The sequence below is a fragment of the Leopardus geoffroyi genome, chromosome A2, assembly GCF_018350155.1.
Source record: "Leopardus geoffroyi isolate Oge1 chromosome A2, O.geoffroyi_Oge1_pat1.0, whole genome shotgun sequence".
Classification (NCBI taxonomy): Eukaryota; Metazoa; Chordata; class Mammalia; order Carnivora; family Felidae; genus Leopardus; species Leopardus geoffroyi.
Window position 1 is genome coordinate 52,742,468 of NC_059331.1, and position 23,817 is coordinate 52,766,284.

Genomic DNA, 23,817 nt, shown 5'->3' on the forward strand with positions numbered 1-23,817 from the left:
GATGTAGGCCTTTGACTTCTGTACCTATGGGAATACTTTCAGGAAGAAAGATCTATACTAACTTTATACTTGGTTGGGTGAGATTTCATTTCAATTGATTTGTACATGCATATCTCTTATCCACTAAGATCTTAGTCCTAAAAAATGATAACAGATTTATTTCTAAGTCATATGGCATATTTCCAAATGTTCTTCATGATTGCTTGCTCTAATCACCATATTCCATTGTAATAAGCTTGGAGTTTGTCTTTCCAGTCATAGAAGCCTGGGTTATTTCTTTCTCTTGCTTCTTTTATGGGAAGGTACTCATAAAAGGTTTCTAGAACTCATCTTAGTAACATTTGGGAGCTGTTCTGCAAGTGATTATGGTATATTGAGAGGGATATGAGCCAGGATCTGTATCTGTAGAATTTACAATCAGGTTGATGGAGGTAGACAGATCAGCAAAGAGCTGAACGGTAATACTAAATGTAGAGGTAGTTTAGAGACAGAAGTGGTTAACCAAAGCCAAGGGAGAAGAGAAAGCAATGGGTAAAGAGTGAAAGGGAGCTCTGGGAAGGCTTTATGGAGCAAATAACCTCTGCGCTGGATTTTGAAAAGTGCCAGTCACAGGAGCAGGGATGCCTATCCGACACAGGTAGCTGTTTGTTCAGGGCTGTGGAGGCAGGACAACAGGTGTGTTAGAGGGGCACCAAGCAGCTGGATGTCTCTTCAGCATCAAGTCAGAAGCGAAGAGTGGCGGGGCCACCAGGGTGGCCCCGGAAAAGTTGGGAGGCAGTATCAGGGGTCAAGGAAAAAGTAGGAAGGAAACCATCAGAGGTGTGGTAACATGCCTGTTTTGCATGTGCATTGCCACTAATGCCATCTCCTTGCATGTTATGAGCTTCAGTAAATGTTAACTGAACTTCACGGTAGCTTACTGATGCTGACATATGCGTGTGTGAGTGTTCGTATAGACTACGTTTTCCAGTTCATAAAGATGTATTTGCAACATCACAAGGTTTCTCTCATGGACCAGCAACCTTGCAACCTGCAACCTGCTTCACCCAAATAACAGGTTTGGAAGATCATCTAGTCTGAAGGCCTGCAAACTACAGCCTGCAGGTCAGATCCTGACCCACACCTTTGTGTGTGTGTGTGTGTGTGTGTGTGTGTGTGTGTGTGTGTGTGTGTGCGTGCTCACAGTCCATAAGCTAAGGATTGTTTGTACGTTTTTCAAGAGTTGTAAAAAAGAAGGAGAAACTATGACAGAAACTGTTTTGGCATGAAATGACTAAAATATTTACTGTCTGGCCCTTGTCAGAAAAAGCCTGCCAAACCCTGGGCTCATCTGACTGCCTGATACAGTAAACCTTTGTACAATATGACTTGGCAAATAATCATCTTAATATATGCTTGAACACTTCCACTAATGGAAAATTCATTATCTCTCCGGCCAATCTGTTTCTTATTTGGACAATTCAGGCTATTAGTAATTTGTAAAGTCTGCTGTAATTTGTCTCATTATTGCCTCCATGTAGTGGCCCTTTTTGAGGGGAAGGGAACTATTATTTCATGTCAACATTTACTGAGCTCCTAATATATTCTAGGCAGTGTGGTAAGTGCTGAAGAAAGATGAATAAGACATGATTGTTGCATCAGAGATCTCTCAGGTGTTATTTCTTGGAACCAAAGCAGTTGTGCTGGGAGTCATTCCCCATCTTGCCATTGGGTTAGGACTTTTTTCTTTAATTATTGTATTTATTTCTGTATTGTTGTTCTACATACACAAAATTCATTATATTGTGAACACAAAATTCACTGAAGTCTGAACAGAAAATTCAAAGGGAATAGGGCCAGACAGTTTAAAATAACTCTCTCCATACCCCTGTCTCCCAACTCCATAGCTTCTTTCTTGGGAGGCAAGCACTATTACCCATTTCCTATGGGGATTTGACTTTGAAGAATAGCACTACCCAACGTTTAGGACCATTTGGACAGAAACTTTTGGTAAATATTCAGACAGTGGTATTTTTTGAGCTTGTCCTTATGTAATTTGCTGAGTGTGACTTAGTTTTATTTTCATAAAAGCCTAAAATTTGTACCACTTTTGGGTGGTAGACACAGCCCCAAAAGGGTTTGTATTGCTTAACCACCCATCTGCAATTTTAGCTTAACCTTGGCTGGATGTTTTGGTTACTGCTGGGATTCTTTTCCATTACAGCATTGAATCTTCATCAAATCCTTTCCTCTTTCAGTGGAAGTGACACAATCCCATGTTGTGTAACTCCTGGGTTTCACATCCTGGATATGATAGAAATAGTCTGAAATAAAGTTAACCCACACTTATATTGATGCCTCTGTCAGTTTCTTTCCTGGAATATGTCCGTATGTAGTGTTGAGGTATGATGAAAGTCATATTTTAACTTTCTAAGCTAAGCAGAAGCTAGAATTCTGACCTTGGGATATATAGGCAAGCCTTAATTTTCATGAAGCAGGTGATGTTTGGATATAGGTTAGTTACACATAAATGACTTTGCACCTGTAACTTACTGCTCCCTCCAGATTTCTATTCTGATCATTTCCTCTTAAATCTTCCCTTCCAGCTTAAGGAAGATGGCAGTATGACATAGATGTATAGGTTCCTAAGTGATACATTTATACTTGCATATCATATTTAGATGTTTCCAGCAAATTCCCCATCATGTGTTGCTGCTGCTGCTGCATAGGACCCTTCTGTTTTCTGAGCCTGTCAAGCAGGAGTTCAGCAGCTGAATACCAACCACATCCTCTTGTGAAATAGGCTCTTGGGTTCTGTTTGAAATTTCTCAAAGATCAAATAAGTCAGAAAATGTTTGAAGGATGTGCCTTTTATGTAGATTACTGTCTTAGTATGCCTGTCGGTTATCTTCTAAGTGGTCTTCCTGAATCACTTTTTCTCAGCTACTGAAGTGCTGTACAGAAGAGTTTTCTCTTTTGTTTCTGGCGCTGGTAAAATTCCATCTTGATGACCTCAGTAGGTCATCAAGATGATGGTGAGTTCCTGTTAACCTTTAAGAGTAAGTTGTGGATGACTAAAGCATTTAGGGACCTGATGACCCATCCCGTGGAGGATCTCAGAGATCCATTTGTACCACTGTCTGCACTGTGTTGATTTCCTTCCATATTGGACAATTACTCTGGCCATGACCTTTTTCTTTTGACCCTGTTGGAGAGGAGGTTAGTATGTAAATGTTTTTCAAAATGGTTATTGTTTTTAGCATATGTGGGGCTGATGGGTAATATTCAGGCTCTGAAAAGGGGTGTCTTCTTTCAAGGCGATACACTATAGTGATGAGAGTTGGGGCTTTACTGCCAGTCAACCTGGGTTATAATATCAGCTCTTCTACTCCCTAACTGAGTGACTTTGGGCAAGTGACTTGATATTTCAGTGTCTCCATTTCTGTTCTGTAAAGTAGGCACAATGCAACCACTTTGGGGTTGTCATCAGATAATATGTAGAATGTTTAGTGCTTGGCACAGAATAAACATTCAATTAGAACAGTTACTACTACTACTGCTGTTGTTTAAAAAGATTTTTAAAAGGTATGATCAAAAAAGTAAGTATGATTCATGATGGCAAATCCTGTAATGGAAGTTTTCATCTGTCATTACAGAGAAGGGGGCCATTGATGCCCACTGACTGTGGGCATTAATGAGAGCTTCATCAAGAGTCTTAGTAGATGAGAGGAATTTCCCTGGTAGAGATGGGGAGAGGTCTCCTAGGGAAAGGTGAAAGGCTGGGAAACTCTCTGTGGAGTAAAGCCAGTAAGATTTTGTTTGTTTAAACAAGGGAGCCCCCTGCACAGATCAGATCTGGTGGCAACGTGACAACTTGTTTGGAGAAGACAGGGACAGAAGGCAGTGACCTGTGAGCATGTTACTGCAGGAGCCAAGGTGTGAGATGGTGGGCCTGATGTGTGGCGGGGAGGACGGAAAGAAGAGAAGCTGACTTGGACAGGAAGCACGAAATCACATGTTTGGAATATGGACTTTGAGTCCTTGTCCTCTTCCCTCTTCCACTTTCCTACCTGTATGTCCTTCTGTGGACTTCTTACCTCTCTCAACCTCAGTTTCTTCCTCTTTAAAATTGGAACTGTCACTTCCTAGGGCTTTTTGGAGGAGTAAATTCAGGTGCACGCCCTGCTGTGGTGCCTGGTCCCGGTCAATGCTGAGTAGCTGTCGCTGTCATCTTCGTCTCATTCCGGAGGCCCGTTTAAGGTTGAACCTCTAGCAATTAGTGATTTATTGAATGTGAGAGAGAGGAAAATTGAAGATGACTTTGAGGTTTCGACCTTGGATGTAGGTGGTACTATTATGTAAACTAGGACATGCAGGAAAAGGGGCAGAATTTTGCAAAAAGAAATGTTTAGTTTGGATTTGTCAAACTTGAGACATCTCTGAGAAATCCAAGTCCTGGCTTTAGTATACATGTTGCTAAAGCGAGCACATCCAAGTCCTGGCTTGCTTGCCTGACTGCCTGCCTGCCTTATTTATTTATTTATTTATTTAAATTTATTGTCAAATTGGCTTCCCTACAACACCCATTGCTCATCCCAACAAATGCCCTCCTCAATGCCCATCACCCACTTTCCCCTCTCCCCTTCCCCCACCTCCCCTTCCCCTCAGTTTGTTCTCTGTATTTGAGAGTCTCCTTTGGTTTGCCTTCCTCCCTCTCTGTAACTTTTTTTTTCCCTTCCTTTCCCCCATGGTCTTCTGTTAAGGTTCTCAAGATCCACATATGAGTGAAAACATAAGGTATCTATCTTTCTCTGACTGACTGACTTCACTTAGCATAACTCCCTCCAGTTCCATCCACGTTGCTGCAAATGGCCACATTTCATTTTTTCTCATTGCCAAGTAGTATTCCATTGTATATATAAACCACATCTTCTTTATCCATTCATCAGTTGATGGTAAGTCCTGGCTTTAAACTCACTTATACAGTTGACCCTTGAACAACTTGCGGAACAGGGTGCTGATCCCTATCCATGCCAACTTTTGACTCCCCCAAATCCATGTATAACTTCTGACTCCCCCAAAACTTAACTACAAATTATATATATTTCTCTTAATTCCAAAATCAGCCAAGTCGGGAAAACTGAAAGCTAGGTAATAATCTTGGCTCAAAACTCAGGCAGTAGGTGTGAATGATAGTCATAGTGTGACTCTTCATACCTTCTGCTTTAGAAATATTACTCTGTCTGGTCACAGGGATGGACAGTGATGGACAGGATGGAACGTGAAGAGACCTCCCCCACTTCTGCTTTTCAGAAATATCAAGTTCTCTAGTGTTGTGCTGGAGGAGGTGTATCCCTGAGAGTGTGTGCAGGGGTAGGGGAGTTATAGTGTGTGCATGCCTGATTGCTGGGGGAGGGGTTAGAGGGAGATTTCAGGAGGAGAAATATTAAAATACATATATAGTAGAGTAAGATGCAAATTTTCCATGCATTTAAAAGATAAAAGATGAGATTTCAAAAAAAAAAAATTTGGGTACTGTGGTTAGGTGGGCCAGAAACTTCTTTGTTCTCCTCACGGTGGGGGGGGGGGGGGTGCTCAAGTGCTTTCATTCAGAGCTGTGACAGGGTTTTGTGTTTCTGACTGGCTGGGCCTGGGTTTTTTACTTGTGAAGTTCTCCAGGATCACACAGGAGGGCACAAATTTCTGAGACTATGATTATGTTGAAGAAGGAGTAGTAGCACTTGTACACCAGTCAGACCGACTTGAACAAGAAAGGAAGATGCACAGAGGTGAAGGCCAGAAAGGCCTTAGAAAAAGGACTTCACTTAGAAAATCAGTTGTGTTGCCAGGAGGCTAAACTTGGCAACACGGGCACATTACTTAGGGTGGTTTTCAGTTATGTCTTCAGGTAGCCTGCATAGTTCCCATCATCTTTTGTTTGTTTTGATTATGCCTTATTAGAAATGTTTTTTTTTTCTTTTTCACCACAATTGATGCCATTTTGCTGTGTTCCGTTTTGTTTTTTAGTAGGAGAGAAATAATGGCAGCAGCTACGGGGGATCCTGGGCTCTCCAAATTGCAGTTTGCTCCCTTTAGCAGTGCCTTGGATGTTGGATTCTGGCACGAGTTGACCCAGAGGAAACTGAATGAATATCGGCTGGATGAAGCTCCCAAGGACATTAAGGGATATTACTACAATGGTAGGAGACAGTTCACTCCGTATGCCATCATCTTCTGTCACCTTCTCTGCCCTCCAGAATAGGGTCAGCTTTCCTTTAGAAAGGGACACTCTTGTCTTGTATAATTAATGATTTTCACTGTTTTCTATTTTTACTTCTTGTCTTAATTTCTTTCGTTCGTTCGTTCTTTACATTTGTTTATTTGCTTATTTTTATTTGAGTGTAGTTCAGCCACAATGTTACGTTAGTTTCAGGCTTACAACATAGCAATTCAACAAGTTTATACGTTATGCTGTGCTCACCACAACTGTAGCTACCATCTGTCACCATACAACACGATTACAGTGATGTTGACTGTATTCCCTATGCTGCACCTTTTATCCCCCTTTTACTTCCTGACTTTTGACCCAAGTTCATTTTCACTTCTTTCCCTTTGTTGTGGGGAAAAGAAAGGGAGTAGCGAGACCCCAGTTAATTAATCCAAAGAATGAATACTGATTACTTAGAATTGCTGGGGGAGGAGATTAGAAATCATTTCCCCCAGTGAATCTTTTTTTTTTTTTATTCTTGACAAATTTCTGAGATTCAGAAAAGCTGTGGCATCTTCTGCTAAGTCCCTGTTGAGTATGGATGACCAGAATTGCACAGGGCAGTTTGGGCTCAAGAAAAAGAACAAAATTATTCACAAACGTTTTAGTTATGAATGCTGCTATTACTGACTCATAATGGAAAATGTGATAATGCTTCTGTCCAGGTGATTCTGCTGGGCTTCCAGCTCGCTTAACATTGGAGTTCAGTGCTTTTGACATGTGAGTATTTTTTTTTTTTTTTTTTTTTTTGCTTAAAATCTAAAAGTGTTTGCTTTTTGTGAGGAATGAGCATTCTTAACTTTGCACATAGGTGGACCACAGGGAGAACTGGGGGAGCCCCCGGGAGCAGGGCCAGGTCCTTGATTCTTTTGTCCCCATTATAGCACAGAGACAAGTGTTAGATGCTTAGGACTATCAGATATATTATTTTCAGCAGGTAATTATCAGAGCCTGTTAGGTCCAAGTATCATCTAGATTAATTGAGATTTAGATAATATCCCACCTGCTTTTGATTTTAGTTAGTATTTTGTGATCCTTTATTGGTTCTTCTTGACTTACTCCTTTGGATGCCTATCCATGGGCATCAGTGAACATATTTATTAGACTACTTCTGTATACAAGCCACTGTGTAAGGCATTATATTATGGGAATACTCAAGGAAATATGACGTATCCCCTCAAAGAGTCTTTTTCCCCTGGTTGAAGGCCACAGGGAGTGCTGGAGAGAAGACAGACATTCATTAACTTAATTATGTGGGTGTTTTCACATACATAATCCTTTTCAGACCTGCCAGATGTGAATAATCTCTATTTTTTCAGACAAGGAAACAATGGGTCAGAAGGTAAAGTGGCTTGCCCAAGGTCACATGTGGCTAAATTTAGGAAGCAGGGATGAGAGAAAAGTGAAGTATATTTCTGAGGTTGTAGTCTTAGTAGCTGGGGGCATTTTATTATCTTCTACAGAGATAGACCAGGAAGTGGATACAATTTTAAGAAGAGGTAAGCTTGGTTTAGAACCTGTTGAGTTTGAGATGACATCATCTGGTAGAAATGCCCTGGAGGCACTGGAGTCAAGGAGGAAGAGTCATCCAGGTAGAGGAGTCGTGAGGCCATGAGAGAGGAAGACTGTTGTGTAAGAACAAAGGACCAGAACAGTGAATGGATCTGATTGGGGAGTCTGCAAAGGAAGACACGGAACTAGCAGAGTAGGCAAGAACTGTCGCAGAGGAAGAACCAGAAAAGCGTTACAGAAACCAAAGATGTATGCTTTCAGGAAGGAAAGAGATGATCAACAATATCAGAAACAGAAAGGTCAGAGTTCAGTGCAAGGGTCATTGGATTTGTTGATTAGGCCCTTTGCAGTTCTTGAGAATTGTTTCCCAAAGTGAATTTTACACAGAAGGGTGGAGCAGAAACCGTGTTGAGGGGTTATAAGACAATTAAAGGTTGAAGAATGGAAAGCTTCCAAGTGGTCAACGTTTTTTGCTTTCTCCACATTAGCAGTATCAAGTTGCAGGATGTGGGGAAGGCCAAGTGGTCTTTGTAAGTACTGCTTGGCTTTTCAGAGTAGCAGTAGTCAAAGATTAGGGTGTTCCGAGTAAAGTATCCCTAGAATATATCTTTTATTTTTATTTATTTGTTTATTTATTTTTGGATTTTTAAGTTTTGTTGTTTTTTTTAATTCCAGTTAGTTAACGTACAGTGTTGTATTAGTTTCAGATATACGATGTAGTGAGTCAACCTGGTGCTCTCCGTGCCAAGTGTACTCCCCAGTCCCCATCACCTATTTAGCCCATGCCCTTATCCCCTGCCCCTCTGGCAATCATCAGTTTGTTTTCTATAATTAAGAGTCTGTTTCTTGATGTCTCTCTCTGTCTCTCTTTTTTATCCCCTTTGCTCATTAATTTTCTTTCTTAAGTGCCACATATGAGTGAAGTCATATGGTATTTGTCTTTCTCTATTTCACCTTCCATTATACTCTTTAGCTTTATCCATGTCATTGCAGATGGCAAGATTTCATTCTTTTTTATGGCTAAATAATATTCCATCATATATATTATATATACACACCACATCTTCCTTATCCATTATATCCAATTATACACACACACACACACACACACACACACACACACAAGTCAATTGATGGACATTTGGGCTGCTTCCATAATTTGGCTATTGTAAATAATGCTGCTGTAAACATAGGGGTGCATGTATCCCTTTGAAACAGTGTTTTTGTATTCTTTGGGTAAATACCCAGTAGTGTGATTGGTAGATGGTAGGGTAGTTCTATTTTTAACTTTTTGAGGACCCTCCATACTGTTTTCCACAGTGGCTGTACCAGTTTACATTCCCACCAGCAGGGCATGAGGATTCCTTTTCTCCATATCCTTGACAACACCTGTTGTTTATGTTGTTGATTTTAGCCTTAGAATGTATTTTTTAAATCTCTCCAAAAGTCAATGCATTTGATTCCTGTATATCAAATTGCAAAATTTAATTGCATAACATAAATCCAAAATGATATTAGCCCTTTCCTCTATAGCAGGTAAGTCAGAGATTTGATATGAGATAAATAATATCCCACACTTTGAGGGGAAAGAATGGCTTAGGATAAATAAAATGCAGTCTTGATAAAAATATATTAGTCTTTACACCTTTAAAAGGTATGTGTTGGTGTTTCTTGTTCTCTTCAGAGGTTTCTTGCTCTGTAATGAATTCCTTGTGATTGCTTGTCAGAACAAGTCAAATCCTAGTAATCGATCTCTTGTTTTGGTAGAGACTAACTTACCTTTGAAGCAATTGCAAGATAATAAGGAAAAGAACCAGCAGAGTACAAGCATTAAATTATCTGAAGATGATCAAGGGAGTATATCAACAGTGTAGTTTTAATGTGATCTGGAGAATCTAACATTCCTTGCAAGCTAGACTTGCTCCCACCTTTATTCTGACACTAGATTGGTTTTAATGAAGATTTTAATAGTTTTATCCTTTGGAACAATCAACTATAGAAAAAGCTGTTCACAGATGTTAGGTTTGATCAGATAACAAAATCCAAACATCTTACATTTGAGTGATCCAGAAATTTTGGTTGAAGGAGATAAGAAAATCTGTGATCGTGCAGGTATGACTTTTACATAAATTGCTCTATTTGGTCATATTTTTTCATTGTGCTGTTGAATACTCACAGTGTGCAAGGCTGTGTGGTGAGCCCTTGCGGGGATGAGCAGGAATGAGACACGGCCCCAGTGGTGGAGCTGGACCTGGAAGGCCTGTATCTACATTGGATTAACTCTGTTACCTAGGATAAGTCTTTTTAGTTTCTTCCTCTTCAGTTTCCTCATCTCGAGCGCTTGGCTTCTGATGTTCCTTCTGCTTTTAAAAGTCTGTGATTTTCTGAATCTCTCTGTCTTAGGATGATTGGTGCTTTGGTCTTAGTATTTGTGTCCCTGCCCAAATTCATATGTTGAAAACCTAATGCCCAAGGTGATGGTATCAGGAGGTGGGGCCTTTAGGAGGAGGTTAGGTCAGGAGGCAGACCCCTCATGAATGGGATTGGTGCCTTACAATAGACCCCCAGGCGGCTAACCCGCCCCTTCCACCCCTTGAGGGAGACTTGGGCAGTCTGTGACTGGAACAGGGCTTTCACCAGAACCTGACCATGCTGGCACCTTGATCTTGACCTCCAGCCTCTAGAACTATGAGAAATACATTTCTGTTGTTAATAAGCCACCTGGTCGGTGGCATTTTGTTGCAGCAGGCCAAACAGACTAAGGCAGCTAGGGAGTTTAATGAAAGTGCTTGGAGCTCCACAGAAGAAAGGAGTTCTTCGTATCCAAATTATTTTCATTATTATTTTTTTTTTTAATTTTTTTTTTTCTTTCAACGTTTTATTTATTTTGGGGACAGAGAGAGACAGAGCATGAACGGGGGAGGGGCAGAGAGAGAGGGAGACACAGAATCGGAAACAGGCTCCAGGCTCTGAGCCATCAGCCCAGAGCCTGACGCGGAGCTCGAACTCCCGGACCGCGAGATCGTGACCTGGCTGAAGTCGGACGCTTAACCGACTGCGCCACCCAGGCGCCCCCAAATTATTTTCATTATTAATCTTCCTTTGTTTTTATTGCTGTACATTGGCTTGGTTTGTAGGGCAAATCTTTATAAATTTATTCATCAGACACTGAATGTCTCTTAAGTGCAGGATGTGTAGGTGTTAGGAACACAAAGACTTAGGAAACACAGAGCTCTGGATACAGGTAGAAAACAAATATTTGCATTGTAGTGTGCTCTGTGCTGTAATACATGTGAAGAGGTAATCGTTATTTCGGAAATACTTATTGATTGCTTCCTCTGTGTTGTAACAATAGAACGTGGTAGGCACTGGGCATGCAGAGAAGAATAAGACACAGCTGAAAAGCTCTCAGTCCTAGTACTCGTTTATAGATGCCAGGCATATCTCAGCTTCACGTAGCCCCAGATCAATCCCTTATCCTTGGAGTCCCCGGAAGCCTAATGGGGACTCTCTGCCAGCAGTTAGCACCGTAAGATCCTCCTCCGTACACGTATTAGGCTCAGTTAGTGGTGAAGTAGTATTTTGTCAGGCATCAACTGTCTTTCACTGGAGATTGCTGTCTTTGGGTAGGGTGTACTGCTGAACCAGTCCCACAAATGTAATGGCCCAAACACAAAGGAGGTTTATTTCTTGCCCACTTAATAGTCCAGTGTTCTGGACTATGGCTGCCTCATTCTGGAGGGCTTGCTTGCAACTGAATTGTCAGGGGCACCTCGTTGGCTCAGTGGAGTGTGCGACTCTTGATCTCAGGGTCGTGAGTTCAAGCCTCACATTGGGTGTGGAGCCTACTTAAAAAAAAAAAGAAAAATGACAGTGCGCCTGGGTGACTCAGTCGGTTAAGTGTCCAATTTCAGCTCAGCTCATGATCTCATAATTCGTGAGTTTGAGCCCCATGTTGGGCTCTGTGCTGACAACGTGGAGCCTGGAGCCCGCTTCGAGTTCAGTGTCTCCCTCTCTCTGCCCCTACTGTGCCCCTGCTCACACTCTGTCTCTCTCTCTCTCTCAAAAATAAATAAACATTAAAAAAAAAAAAAGTAAAAAAAAAACAAACCAAAAAACTGAATTGTCACTTTACCTTGCCGGGTAGAGACATGCTTCCCTTCACTTAGGTTAATTGGTAGGAGTGTGAGGGCTTACCTGTCTTATAAGGAAGACTGGGAAACATGGTGCCCAGCTACAAGCTGCACATATGTACTCTATATCTGTTTAAAAAGAAAAGAATAGATTTTGGTGGACATTCTCGGCATAAATGTGAAACTGACTTATTAAAAAAAGTTTTTGTTTCTCTGGGCTCCCTTGAGGAACATTTATCTTTGTAGTCATAAGAAATATTTTCTAAGCCTCAAGTTGGACATGATTAGGGCATAACCTTTGCCCTTAAAAAAAAAAAAAAAAACTTGAAAAAAATAGTTAAGGAACATAAGACTCGTAGGCAAAATCATCTGGGACACAGGCTCTTAGTCTCCGTTAACTCCTTAGCCCCTAACACGTCTGATGTGTGCTAGTTGCTCAAATACCTTGAAATCTTGAAAGCAGTCTAAATGCATGGCTGTCAAAATGGGATGTGGTGTGGGTGGTCGAGAGACACCGGTGGACTCTGTTAGAAAATGTTGCAAACAGAAACTCACAGATTATTAGGGAAAGCAGAGATACTGGCACATGCCCCCAGGCTGAGTATGACTTCCTAGGTTCCTAGGGCATGCAGAGCTGTGCCTGTGGAGCAAAGGTTCCTCCAGGTGTGAAGAACAGCCTCTGTCTTTCTTTTGGGGGATTTATCCTGTTCTGGCCACCACCCTGCCTGTGTGTTCTGGAAGCTCTGGCCACATGCCTGCCTTTGGCCAGGTGTAAATAACAGGTGCAAACCAGCTTCAGTACTTTCCACAGTAAGCACCGTGAGACTGAGTGAAGTGAAGGCCAAGTTTCTAGAAGTAGCCTCCCCAAGCAGGCCCAAGCTAGAGGCCTTTCTAAGATCAATTCTTTACCTGGTTAGTCTATATATCATTGTGAATTCACTGTTGGCTTTACTATATGGCGAAGATTTCTAATTCTGATCTCCTAGCAGCTTTATTTAGATATAATTTATATACCACAAAATTCACCCTTTTAAAATGTGTAATTCAGCAGTTTTTAGTGTATTCACCAGGTTGAGCTGCTGCCATCACCAATTTCAGAACATTTTCATCATTCTGGAAAGAAAGCCTAACCTCATTAGCAGTTACTCTCCCTTCTTCCCTTCTCCCACCCCTGTCCCCTGCTCCCTCCCCCTAGCCTGGCAACAACAATCTGCTTTCTGTGTATGGATTTGATTATTCTGGACATTTCATATCAATGGAGTTGTAGGAAACTAAACTAATATGTATCTAGGATCCAGGATTTGGACCAAATTCTCTTGTTTCCAAGTCCAGGGCTCTTTCCACTCCTCATCCGAGCCACTTCTGTGCAGAACAAGTGAACTTGAACTTGGAGAGATTGGCAGAATGGCTTTCCTTCCCACTATCACCCTTTAAATTTATTTCCTTGGCCACATCCCCTGGTAGAGCTTTACTCATGAAAAGTTCTTCTCCTTTGAGACTTCGGTTGTCCGCACTGATTAACTTGCATGAGTACTGATGTTCTAGGAGCCTGGCCGGTGTGCTGGCAGTTGCTCAAATTCTTGTGATGACACTTTGATACTGCATTCACACACCTGGGACATTCGGGCACTTAGGAAGAAGGGTACCTTCCTCTTGTGCTAGTATCAGATTAGCTCAGAGGTTTGCTCCTTCTGTTTCAGCAGTAATTTCTTGAAGCCAAGTCTGAATGTAGAAGGCCTAATGTGCCAACCACTGTGCTTCCTTCCTCCTCCCTCTAGGCTGAGTTTCGCCCCTTTTTGATGTCTCTTTCTCCTTAAGACTGTCTTTGATGTCCTCCTATCACATGGCTGAAAAATATTTTATTAGAGTAGCATTGTGAGAAGCAACCTGTTTGCTGACTTGTCACCCTCCAAGGGAAGGCTCTGACCATGTAAAGTTACTTTTTCCCCAGGACTTGGCATTTGAGCCCCACAGACAGCATTTGGCAGAGCCCTCTGCCCCCATTGCACCCCTCCACACCTCTTCTAGGTTTTGATCTTCTGCTTGCAGCCCTTGTGGACCCAGTTTTACACAGACTCCAAGTGAAGAGACACAAGGTCTTCGAAACCATACAGCTCCCATCAGTGCAGTCATTAAAAATGTATATTCTCTCTGCAGTAGTTGTAATTGACAACAGTATTAGGCGTATGTAACCTCTGAAACACAAATCAGTCATTTCAGAGAAGAGACCAGATGTTTCCACATCTGAATTTGTATTCAGAAGTAACTCATCTTCTGCTCCCCTGATTTTGACTATAAGGGGACAGTGTAGAGTGCGACACACATGTGACACAACAGATTGGTAGGTAGCCCAGGTATGACACATATTGTCTGTATGACTCAGACGACCACCAGGAGTTTGCTTAGCAGCAGCTCTGCATGAAACCTGTTTGGGCTGGGGAGGTCTGGGGACAGCCAGAAGAAGGAGACAAGTTCCCTGCCTGCAGGGAGCTTGCTGTCCTCTAGTTAGGTGTATACGACAATCTAAAATGGGACGCTCAGTTTCCTGTGCCAGCCATTACCAGAGGAAATGGGAGGGGCCTCCTGGAAAGAGAGGGTTTGGAGCAGGGCCTTGAAGCCTGGGAGGGTTTGAGTGGGGAGTAGGCAGTAGGCAGCCCAGTACCTTGGAGTGGGCTAGTTCTGGCTTTAGATTCCAGCTCTGCCTATTTTTATGTGACCTTAGGCAAGTTACTTAAAGCTTTAACTGAAAGAAAAAGCTGTTAAGAAAATTCAAACATTGTGTAGTTCTTGGCACAGTGGAAGTTCAATAAATGATGCTTCCTTTTCGGGTTAAAGATGGGAAAGAGTAAAAACTAGGAAATCAACTTATACTGGAGGAGGGGCAGTGGAAGAACAACATGCCAAGAGATCAGGGTAAAGGGAATATAGAGGCTTTGTGTGTGTGTGTGTGTGTGTGTGTGTGTGTGTGTGTGTGTGCGCGTGTGCGCATGTGTGTGTGCAGTGCCTATTTTTAGTTCCTAAGTGAGGATATTCATCTTTTCCCAAAGAAATGTGTGGTTGATCTTCTCTTTGCCCTACAGAGCACTGTCTTTTGTCTCCCACTGCTGTCCTGGCTGTGCCTGCCTAACCATGTTTCTCCTGTGTCCAGGAGTGCTCCCACCCCAGCCCACTGCTGTCCGGCTATTGGAACGCTCTTTAACACCAACACACTCGAGGCTTTCAAGGCCGCAGATAAGAAGCTACTTTTGGAACAAGCAGCAGACGAGGTTAGCTGGGAAAAGATGATGTATGTATTCTGTTTTCCATGGTCTCGGTAGGTGCAGTGTCTCTGATCAGGTGCATGTGTCTGTCATGGAAACTAGCATATAGTTGGTACTTGAAGATAGTCGTGGGCTTTGGTTTATTTCCCCAGCTCTCCTGTGTTGGCGGGAAAGTCAGGGAGAAGATATTCAGGCTCTCAGCTGGGCATAGGCAGGAGTTTCATCGCAGGGCAGTTGTGAAAGCTTTGCTGTTGCTCTTTAATTAGCATTTTGAAGCAGCTTGACCTGTCCCTGAGAGTTCTATTCCTGTGTCTGCATGGCCTTGGGTTCTCTGTTCTTTGTGCTCCTTGGCTTTCCAGTCCAGTCCTGAGCACTGTAATGCTCTCTGAAATAATCGCATGGTCTCTCCAGTATACTTCGGGCTAAATGTAAACTATTCCATCTGATTTACAAGGCACCTGTGGCCTGGCCTCTGTGGTCTCTGTGGCTTTTCTCTCCTGTCACTCTTGCCCTCACCTTCTCTGACCCTGTCACAGCAAATCACTTATAATTACTCCACCTACTTTGGTTCTCACCTCTGTCCTTGGGACATGGTGTTCTCTCTGCCGGGAGTGTCTTTCCCTTAACTTGTTCATATCTGAGTTAGTGTGAGGAATTAAAATGGTAGGACAGTTTATCCCAATCCCCTCTAACCCACTTAATCGAGTGGTCTTCGCACTAGTCTTAAACGAAAGAGTCTTATTTATGTGGGTGCCATGGTCAGAGAAGGAAGTCTTCTGCCTTTGGTATCCCTTACATCCCTCGAGATGCATGTAGCTTGTGACCCAGGTGATGATGGTTGTCCTTGGCCTGCCACTCAACTGCTCCTGGGCTCCTGCTGTGGCTGCACATTTAAAAGGCTGTCTCCAAAGAGTTGGGTCAGGTCCTCATCCACCATCAAAAATCACAGATTGCTTCCCACAGAAATCCCACCCCTTGTGCTGGGGCTCAGCCTTCACCCCTGTCCACATTCCCCAGCAGTTCCCACCCTCTCAGTTTATCAGAAGTGGGGCCTGCTCTTCTCTGGTCTAGCTCCTCCAAGGTGATCATGTCAATAGCAGGAACTTCTCTTTGCTAATTTCCCTCTTCCACCCAGTGGCTCTTGTGGGTGCAACCGTTTGTCTTGTTTAGTAACACAAAGTATAGCAGCTAATCTTAGCTACTAAAACATCTTGTGATCAACAGCTGCAGCCCAGTGCCAGCTTCTGCTTCTGGCCACAGTACTTGCTGAGTATGCATCAACTCCTCATTGTCTTACCTTCCTGTCTCAGGGCAAGATAATCCCAAACAGCACTTCCAGAAATCCCCTACACCTAGTTCAAATCACCGCTTCCTGGAACCCCTTCCTGCTTCCTTTCCCTCCCACCTCCCCAGCCCAGTTCGGAGCTCCTCCCAAGATTTCCACATCTTTTTGAGGTAGCACATCCTACCTGGTGGTGCATTCAGACAATTATGCCTGTCTCCCTCCTGGGACCCAAAGCTTCTTGAGGGTAGGGACTGTGTCTTTTATTCTGTAATCCTGATGTGCCTGGTAGATAATAGGCAGTTAGTAAATATTTGTTGGAGGAAATAATGAAGGCATGAAAATGTCCTGGTTGCCTCCTTGGATGCTGAGACTCACTGAGAGGAGCACTCTGCGTTCTCTCAGTTTCCCCAGGCCCCTCATGGAATGTGGCTGGTGGAGAGGCCATGCAAAGTGGCCAGAGTGAGGTAACAACCCACTTTATTGCCTGGGATGAGTGGTGCTGGGCCCTGGTGCTCTTCACCTCTGTGCTTGTCTTGAGAGTGAGAAACTCAGAGAGGCCTGAGAACCTGCCTTGACACTTCTCTTTCTTCTGGCAGATTTGGGAAGCCGTAAAATCGGGCGCTGCCCTCGAAAACCCTGTCCTCCTCAACAAGTTCCTCCTCTTGACATTTGCAGTAAGTAAATAGAATCTCAGTCACATTTAGACTGCTGAGATGCCCTGGCCGAGCCCTGGGTGCCAATAGGGCAGTCTGTGTACTTCTCACTGAAGCTATTACCTGGTGTTATTTAAATCAGAGCTGGTCAAGAAACACTCATTTGATTAGTGGCCCGAAGGCGCTGGCACTTATCACCGGTGCAAAATTAATTCATTCTTACTGATCTTACATACTGCATGGTTTATGTAACACAGTGATGCAAGTCTTGTCATTCAGGACACAATAAAATCAGCTTCAGGGAGTAGTGGTTCTTTGTTGCTAAAGTCTTTATTCAGTATAGTCTGTGGGGCTCAGTTGCTCGGTCCATCACCATAAGAAAAAGATGACATCTTGGGGATCCTGGCTATCCTCCAGCAGCTTCTGGACTAGAGGAGTTCACACTGCTCTACATAGTTTGTCCACACAGTTGTGTTTTTGTTTTTTTTTTATTAAAACATTTTTTTTACATTTATTTTTGATAGAGACAGAGCACAAGTGGGGGAGGGGCAGAGAGAGAAGGAGACACAGAATCAGAAGCAGGCTCCAGGCTCCGAGCTGTCAGCACAGAGCCCGATGTGGGGCTTGAACTCACCAGCCATGAGACCATGACCCGAGAGGAAGTCGGACGCTTAACCGACTGAGCCACCCAGGTGCCCCAACAGTTGTGGTTTTTTAAGAAAGAAAAATGTTTTGTGTAAATGTAACATCTAATGCCTAGGGAAGTAGGGGGAAGGACCTGGTCTTGGTGATGGGTGATATGGGGAAATGAAAGGGTTGATGATAGAGATATGAGCCACACACACACACACTTAACACACATACATGCAGGTATATGTACACATATATGTACATGAGTGTATGTCTCTATATATCTACATATGAAATGAATTTAGTCTTTATAATTAGGCTGACTATATAATATTCTGTCAAGTGTATGTTCTATAGGTTCTTGTACATCTAGGTTGTTTCTAATATTCACTATTTTGTAAAATGCTGCAGTGAACAATATTGGCCATACTGATTTTTTTTTCCTGTTCATTTTATTTCTTTAGGATAAATTCTCTAGAGAAGGCATATAAACGTATCGACGTTGATGTGTATTAAGTGTACTGTTTTACCAGCTTCATTAGCTTTGAATATTAATCTTCTTCCCCACATCTGTCTGTCTATCTTCCTCCTTCCTTCCTTCCTTCCTTCCTTCCTTTCTTCCTTTCTTTTTTTATTTTCTTCTTTTCCTCTTTCCTTCCCTTCCCTCCCCTTCATCCTCCCCTCCCCCCTCTCCTCCACTAACCTCTTTCTTTCACCAAGTTATAGGTCTTACCTTTCTTCCTGCCCCATGAACTAATCCTGTTTCTTCTGAATGCTGCCTGATTTGCTGCCCAAGGCAAAGGAGAGAATGATAAAAGTCATACTGAAGGTCATGCCAAAGGCTGGCTATCTATAAGGAGCACATTTCCTAACGAGTTATAATGCTTTCTGTGTAATAGTGGGGGAGATAGAAAAATGTTTAAATTCTTCATGAGATTACTAGCTGCAATTTGGCATTAATAATTTGTCTGTAAATTTGAGCAGTTTTGTAGATCTGCCACTAAGAGAGAGATAAGTGGTGCTAGTTAAAGATTTCTGGGTTTGTTATTTTAACATCAATATATTTTCTGTACCAAGAATTCTAGTTAGTAGAATCTGACAATTTGCATTTAATAAGAAAAATAACATTAGCTCTTACTTAAAGTCTTAAGGCATTTCCTAGAGTTAGCGCATGTATTGGCCCTGTTGCCCTTTTTACTGACCATTCTTAGCCTACCTTAAAAAAAAAATTAAGTCTCTGTCTTTTAAAATCTTCAAATACAAAGGGCTTTGTGTTTAATTTTATCAAGATCCTTTGTATCCTGAAAAGAATTCTAAGAAATTCAAGCCTTTTGACTTTTGAAGATGATCTGATAAAGCTTCTTAGAAATTATGAAGTCCTTCATCTTGAATTGTTTAACCTTTGACTAAAGATCAGTTATGACAAATCATTTAAATACAAAGAAGAGAGTATAATCTCTGGAGGTACTTTTGCTTTTCTTTCTGCTGTTTTTAGGATTCAAAGGAACAGGCACTTCATTAATTTCTATTTTGTAGTTTGTTTTGCTGTTGTCAAAAGGGAATTTGTTGTCAGTTGATCAATTAATGGCAGAATTAGAGACTGGAATCTATAATGACTAGGCTTTCTCATCTAGACACACATTTATGTATACATTTATATTTATTTAAAAAGTTATCTAGTATGATTTCATTTATATGAAAATTTCAGAATAGTCAAATTCATTGAGACAGAAAATAGATTAGTGGTTCCTAGGGGTTGGGGAGAAGGGGGAATGGGGAATTCTGTGAATGGGTATTTCTAACTAATAAACTAATGGGAGTTTCTACTCTTGAAGTTTTCTTTTTGGGGCAATGAAAATGTTCTGCAATTGAGTGATGGTAGTACAACCTTGTCAGTACCCCCAGACAAACATTCAGGTGTATATTTTAACATGGTAAATTTTATGGTATATGAATTTTGTCTCAAAAAGTCATCAAACAACTATCTATTGTTTATTCTTAGTAAGATTAAAGAAGAAACATTGATTAGCCAAATAAACTGACTGATGGAGAAGCTGTCAGACACTGAGATAACTGTGAGATCCCATAATATGAGTGATTCAGGCCACAAAGGCTGCAAGAGTTCAGGGCAAAAGCATCCAACCTGGGTGGAAACAGTTATCTAGAACAGCTTCATGAGTCATTGCCCCTGCCTCACTTCCCCTGGTGGGGGAGCCATCAAATATACCCCTGAAGATGTAATCTCATATCGCTGGTGCTCCTTTGCTCTTAGAACCTCTTCTGTGTCTCATGACTCACTTTATCTCTGCCTGTATAGAGAGTGAGCTGCCCAAGGGCTGGACTGGGTTTTATTTATCTTCTTATTGTCAGAGTGTCTAATGTATTACCTTGTACATAGCAAGTGCCTAATAATTGTTGACCTGAATTTCACCAACAAAGTATTTCTGAAAGCAGCATTTTATTATCTCAGGCATATATAGGTTATGGATAGCACAGCTTCTTCAATATCATGCTAATTCATTTGACTGTGAAGAGCAATAACCATGTTTGATGGCTGTGCCTCCCCAGAAGGGTGGTTGAGTATGTGTGGTTCTGCGGAGGAAGCTGATATTTTGGAAATGGAATTCTGCTTCCCTCTCCACTAATCAATATCTTTGTTTGGCTGAAGTTCTTTTCTTCACCCCCCCTATAAGCTTCAGTTTTCTGTCTGTAAAATGGGATAATAGTTACCTCTTGGGATGGTTTTGTGTATTACACAGTGATGATGATAATTGTCAACACTTTCTTTAGCAAGTAGATGATAAATATGTTTATCATGATATATTATTGTTTGGTGTGTGGGTATATTTTAGGAGAAAGACAGAAATTCTGTATTCTATCCTGAGTTCTGTTGGAGATAAGACTTTCTGACCAGGTGATTCTATGTTGTGCGCCTCAACGTGTCTAAGTGGTGTTGGGGAATTACATCAATGAATGCATTTCAGTTTCATCATTGGTTATAATCCTCTTATATTCTTTCTTCTAGGATCTAAAGAAGTACCACTTCTACTATTGGTTTTGCTTCCCTGCTCTCTGTCTTCCAGAGAGTCTACCCCTCATTCAGGGGCCAGTGGGCTTGGATCAAAGGTTTTCACCAAAACAGGTATCAACAAATAAAGCAAAATGCAGGTAAAATTGGACTTAATGAGCTTGAGTACTTTATCTAAAGGCAGGCAGTTGTCTGAATGAAGAGTTGGTCACTGTGGAATCCTCCAAAGGTGGCACTAGGAGCAGACTTATTTACAAAATGTTTGTAGAATCATTCCAAAGGAGTAGTCCAAGATACTTTTCCAGGTGTTCAGTGGCATTTGGTGAAAGGCTGAGCCAGTAGAGGAGCTATAGGAACATGTTGAAAGTCTGCAAGAATTTGCCAAAATGTGGTGTTCACTTTCATTGTAGAAGATCCCAAGGCACTAGTATACTTTGGGAAGAGAGTCTTTGAAACCAAATAGAAGACATTCCACTACCCTCACACCAAGTTGTGGAACTTCTACATCAGGAATGGTACACACAAAGGTAGTCTTTGTGGTCTAAGGAAGACCATAAGACAGAGGTGGTCTGAAGGAGGGCAATGAAAATAATCAAACTAGTACAACACAGACCCTCAACCAGATATTCTGATTGTCATTGAGGCAAGGTTTGAGTGGCAAGATGATTTGGATTCATGAAGCATGTCAGTCATTAAACCATGGATTCTAACACCAGGGAGAAACCCTTATTGATGAAAAATTAGTAATTTTGTTTAGTATAAATCAAAGGTTGTGGTTTTGTGGAACTAGTTTCCCAAGAATAAGTGTAAGTAGAGGAAAAGGATTACGCCACGAGGACTGACTGCTGATGGATATGGAATTTCTTTTAAGAGCGACATATATGTTGTAAAATCGTTATGTTGATGGGGCTCCCAGTTGGCTCAGTTGGAAAAGCATCTGACTCTTGATCTCACGGTCATGAGTTCAAGCCCCACATTGAGTATAGAGATTACTTTAAAAAAAAAAAAAGGCAACTTTAAAATTAGTTGATGGTTACATAATCCTGTGAACATGCTTAAAACGCACTTAATTATGTATCTTATGTGGGTGAATTATATAATAAGTGAGGTGTGTCTCAATAATGCTGTTATTTTGTGGAGAGGTTCAGGGTAAAATTAATCAGTGATGGATTCAGTGCTTGGTTATTACAGGAGCTAAATAATGTTTGGAGCTCTCTCTGTACACCTTTGTGGTTAACATCTTAGGGAACCACCATGTTGCACCATAAAAATGTCTCCTTGTGCTCCTAAGACACCACCATGCACATGGGAAGTGTTACACAGAAGTGAAGTGGTATTATTTGGGGGGCACTTCTGTGTTCATTTGCTGCAAAAGAGTAACAGGGGTATGCTCAGTCATTTCCAGTCTTCTGGCTTGAAAATACCTTTTATGTTAATTTTTAGCTCAGAATTAGATATGTGATTGGAGAATAACTCAATGTTTCCTGTTCTTAGATTCAAGCCCTTGAGCGTGCATATGATGATCTTTGTCAAACAGAAGGAGTCCCAGCGCTACCTTACTTCTTAATCAAGTATGATGAGAACGTGGTGCTGGTTTCCCTGCTTAAACACTACGGTGATTTCTTCCAAGACCAAAGGACAAAGGTCAGAGAAACTCTGAGTTTCATTTTATCATCCATTAAAAAAAAAAATCTGATGTTCATGTTATGATAGACTACTACACAATTCAAACTCAGATTTCTTTGGCCCTCCAAAGAATGTTGTAGAATGTTTCTTTGTCTTCACCATCTCCCACCCCCTGCCATTCCCAGATCACTTTCTCCTCCATTTTCCTAGCTCACCTCCTATTGGGTTCCTCACTTCCTATTAGTGATAAAGTTATTTCAGTTTTTGTTGCACTATATTTTGCATCTATATTTTAACTTATTTCTAGAGTTGCCACGTATTTTAGGCCCTGCTTACCTCTCTCCTGGACAGTTAGTCTTTTTGCTTCCATCTTGCGCACCACCACAATAGAAGAATCTGCTTTAAACTGCTCACATCCACCCTATCTTTCAATGATCACCAGTTAATGGTGTCTTCCTTCTGGCTCCAAGCCACCTTTCCTGCCTCATTCTTCCACTATTTTCCTCATAAACCATTGTTCCAACCAAGTTTTCCTGTTGTTGTTGGGTTTTTTTTTTAATGTTTATTTTTATTTTTGAGAGGGGGCAACAGAGAGAGCAAGATGGACGATCCAAAGTAGGCTCTGCGCTGACAGTGCAGAGAGCTTGAAGCAGGGCTTGAACTCACAAACCGTGAGATCATGACCTGAGCCAAAGTCAGACACTTAACCAACTGAGCCTCCCAAGCGCCCCCCAGGTTTTCCTGTTTTTAACTAGACAACCCCACCACCACCACCGACTAATCAAGTCTACCTAGGACTTTTTCTATATCTCTCTTTGACCTTGCATTGTGTCATCTGAAATCTCTACCTGTGAAGATCTTAAGAAACTCTCCTTGTTGGGATCCTAGCTCCACAGTGAAGCCTTCTCATAGATCTTCCCTTTTCTGATCTCACTACATTTATTCCCTGTTCTTCATTTACTGTTCTGTTCCCTTGTCAAATAACTTTTGTTCCATACTAGATAGTAAGCTCCCAAGGGCAGGACTGTGTCTTATGTATCTGCATCTCCATAGTGTCTAGCACTTATCTTAGGTCCTCAATAAAAATTCTTCTGAATGAATCAAAAATTACTGTGAGTGTCTTTTAGAAGTAATGAGGTATGTAGTAAGCTATCTCAGCCATATAAGAGATTGTAAATTAAAAATAAAAAATTAATGAATTTTATGAAGTCGTGAAATCAAGTAGGATAATTTCACTAGCCATGTAGACATATCTGAGTTGAGAAAAGAGAGACCTCTAACTGATGTCCTTATTATTCCTTAGCCTGAACTTAAGATACTTTCTTTAAGTACATTTTTTCCCCATTTACATTAGCATTTTCCTTCACAAAATAATACTTTCTTCAGTGCTTTGCACTCTATTTTCTATCCTCTTCTTTTCTGTCTTTTTGAAAAATACCAGTT

The 23,817-nt window shown here is 41.6% G+C and overlaps 1 protein-coding gene across 3 annotated transcripts in view; it reads left to right on the forward strand.

The window, feature by feature from the left end:
* Window positions 1-23,817, forward strand: part of ATG7 (autophagy related 7) — a 247,225-nt gene that overhangs the window by 10,323 nt on the left and 213,085 nt on the right. For 2 of the 3 annotated variants that reach the window (XM_045493810.1, XM_045493813.1), the window contains exons 2-7: window positions 6,007-6,179; window positions 6,913-6,967; window positions 15,041-15,158; window positions 17,034-17,111; window positions 20,746-20,862; window positions 22,243-22,392. In XM_045493810.1, the coding sequence (XP_045349766.1) occupies window positions 6,020-6,179; window positions 6,913-6,967; window positions 15,041-15,158; window positions 17,034-17,111; window positions 20,746-20,862; window positions 22,243-22,392 (678 nt within the window). In that variant the 5' untranslated portion in view covers window positions 6,007-6,019. The remainder of the gene's footprint in view (window positions 1-6,006; window positions 6,180-6,912; window positions 6,968-15,040; window positions 15,159-17,033; window positions 17,112-20,745; window positions 20,863-22,242; window positions 22,393-23,817) is intronic. The other variant, XM_045493811.1, reaches the window with a different exon arrangement.